The 2,108-nt window shown below is 51.5% G+C and overlaps 1 protein-coding gene across 1 annotated transcript; it reads right to left on the reverse strand.

Moving 5' to 3' along the window:
- Positions 1-67: 67 nt before the first annotated feature.
- EMH_0060850 (uncharacterized protein) lies at positions 68-814 on the reverse strand (the record flags this gene model as incomplete). Its single annotated transcript, XM_013497834.1, has 1 exon — positions 68-814. The coding sequence occupies one exon, from the start codon at positions 812-814 to the stop codon at positions 68-70; it is 747 nt and encodes a 248-aa protein (XP_013353288.1).
- Positions 815-2,108: the final 1,294 nt, after the last annotated feature.

Here is a 2,108-nt window from a genome sequence, read left to right on the forward strand (position 1 = left end):
AGCTAGCTAGCTAGCTAGCTAGCTAGCTGTTGGTAGGTAGCTAGCTAGCTGAGGTTGTGTGAGCTGCTCACTCTTCTGTATCTGAAGAGGAAGGCTCTGCTGCTGTTGCTGCTGTTGCTGCTGCTGCTGCTGCTGCTGCTGCTGCTGCTGGCTGCAGCACAGGCTGTCCGTGTCTTGCTGCAGCAAGCCACTCTATTAGCTGCTGCAGGGACCTGGGTCGAAGCTCTTGCTGCTGCTGCTGCTGCTGCTGCTGCTGCTGTTGCTGCTGCTGCAGCTGCTGCTGCAGCTGCTGCAGCTCCTGCAGCAGTTCATTTGGTTTTATATTTCCCTCTTTTAGCTGCTGCTCTATCTCCCGCCGTGTTGCTGCAACCTCAGCATCAACACTGCTGCTGCTGCTGCTGCTGTTGCTGCTGCTGCTGCTGCTGCATACTCTGCTGCTGCTGCTGCTGCTGCTGCTGCTGCTGCAGCTGGTTGGTTGTTTGCTGTTGAAATTGTGCAGCGATATTTTTAGTGAAGACACAAAACCAAGCGTGAGGCCCCGCTGCCGCTGCTGCTGCTGCTGCTGCTGCTGCTGCTGCTGCTGCAGCTGCTGCTGCAGCTGCTGTTGCTGCTGCTGCTGCTGCTGCTGCTGCTGCTGCAGTGAGCGAGGCAGCTGCTGCCCGAAGGGAGCTGCGGTGTCTCGGCAGCTATTTAAGCTCTTTGCATTGGACACCTGCAGCAGCAGCAGCAGCTGCAGCAGCAGCAGCAGCAGCAGCAGCAGCAAGTAGGGGGATCGCTGCAGCAGCAGCACAGAACGAGATGAACTCATCGCCATAGACTGCTGCTGCTGCTGCTGCTGTTGTTGCTGCTGCTGTTGCTGCTGCTGCAGCTGCTAGTATGCACTATGTGCTGCTATTGTACTGCTGCTGCAGCTGTTGTTGCTGCTGCTGCTGTTGCTGCTGCTGCTGCTGCTGCTGCTGCTGTTTGTTTTGTCTTCAAGGAGAAGCAGCCTCTTTGCTGCAGCGGTAGACATCGTCTGCTGCTGCTGCTGCTGTTGCTGCTGCTGCTGCTGCTGCAGCCGCGAGCTGCCTGTACACCCGAAGGGCCAGACAATCGATGTGCGTCGCAGCAGCAGCAGCAGCAGCAGCAGCAGCAGCAGCAGGAGTTGTTGCAGCCAATGCGCTGCAGTAAAGATATTTTTCTTCTGCTGTTGTTGCTGCTGTTGCTGCTGCTGCTGCTGCTGCTGCTTGTGTTGCTGCTGGTGTTCCTGTCGTTGCTGCTGTTTCTGTTGCTGCTGCTGCTGCTGTCTGTGTTGCTGCTATTGTTGCTGCTGTTGTTGCTGCTGCTGCTGCTCTTTTGCACCCTCAAAAACCCTAAAACCCTAAAAAAAAAGTCTAGGGTTTAGGGTTTAGGGTTTAGGGTTTAGGGTTTGCTTGGGGGGCCCGCAGGTGTCTCCACAGTGGGGCCCCCCCCAACGAGAATTAGGGTTTAGGGTTTAGGGTTTAGGGTTTAGGGTTTAGGGTTTTGTATGAAAGAAATATAAGGGTTTATATAAAAAAATAAAAAACAAACGTTCTGTTTTTACTGTTGCTGCTGCTGCTGCTGCAGCATGCATGTTGCTGCTGCTGCTGTTGCTGCTGCTGCTGCTGCTGCTGCTGTTACTGCTGCTGCTGCTGCTGCTGTCTCTGTGTCTGCTGCTGCGAGCAGCAGCAATGCATGCGTTCTTTATATTTATTAATTCTTCTTTTTCTCTAAACCCTAAACCCTAAACCCTAAACCCTAAACCCTAATGCCAGAGACTCCTGGGTCTGCGGGACCCCTAAACCCTAAACCCTAAAACCCTAAACCCTAAACCCTAAACCCTAAACCCTAAACCCTAAACCCTAATGCCAGAGACTCCTGGGTCTGCGGGACCCCTAAACCCTAAACCCTAAAACCCTAAACCCTAAACCCTAAACCCTAAACCGTAAACCCTAAAACCCTAAACCCTAAAACCTAAACCCTAAAAGAGACACAAAGGAGGAGACAGAAAGAGAGACAGAAAATAACAAAAACAGAGCGACATATATATATATATATATATATATATATATATATATATATATATATATATATATATATATATATAT

The sequence above is a fragment of the Eimeria mitis genome, genomic scaffold, assembly GCF_000499745.2.
Source record: "Eimeria mitis Houghton genomic scaffold, Emh_scaff2970, whole genome shotgun sequence".
NCBI classification, from domain to species: Eukaryota; Apicomplexa; class Conoidasida; order Eucoccidiorida; family Eimeriidae; genus Eimeria; species Eimeria mitis.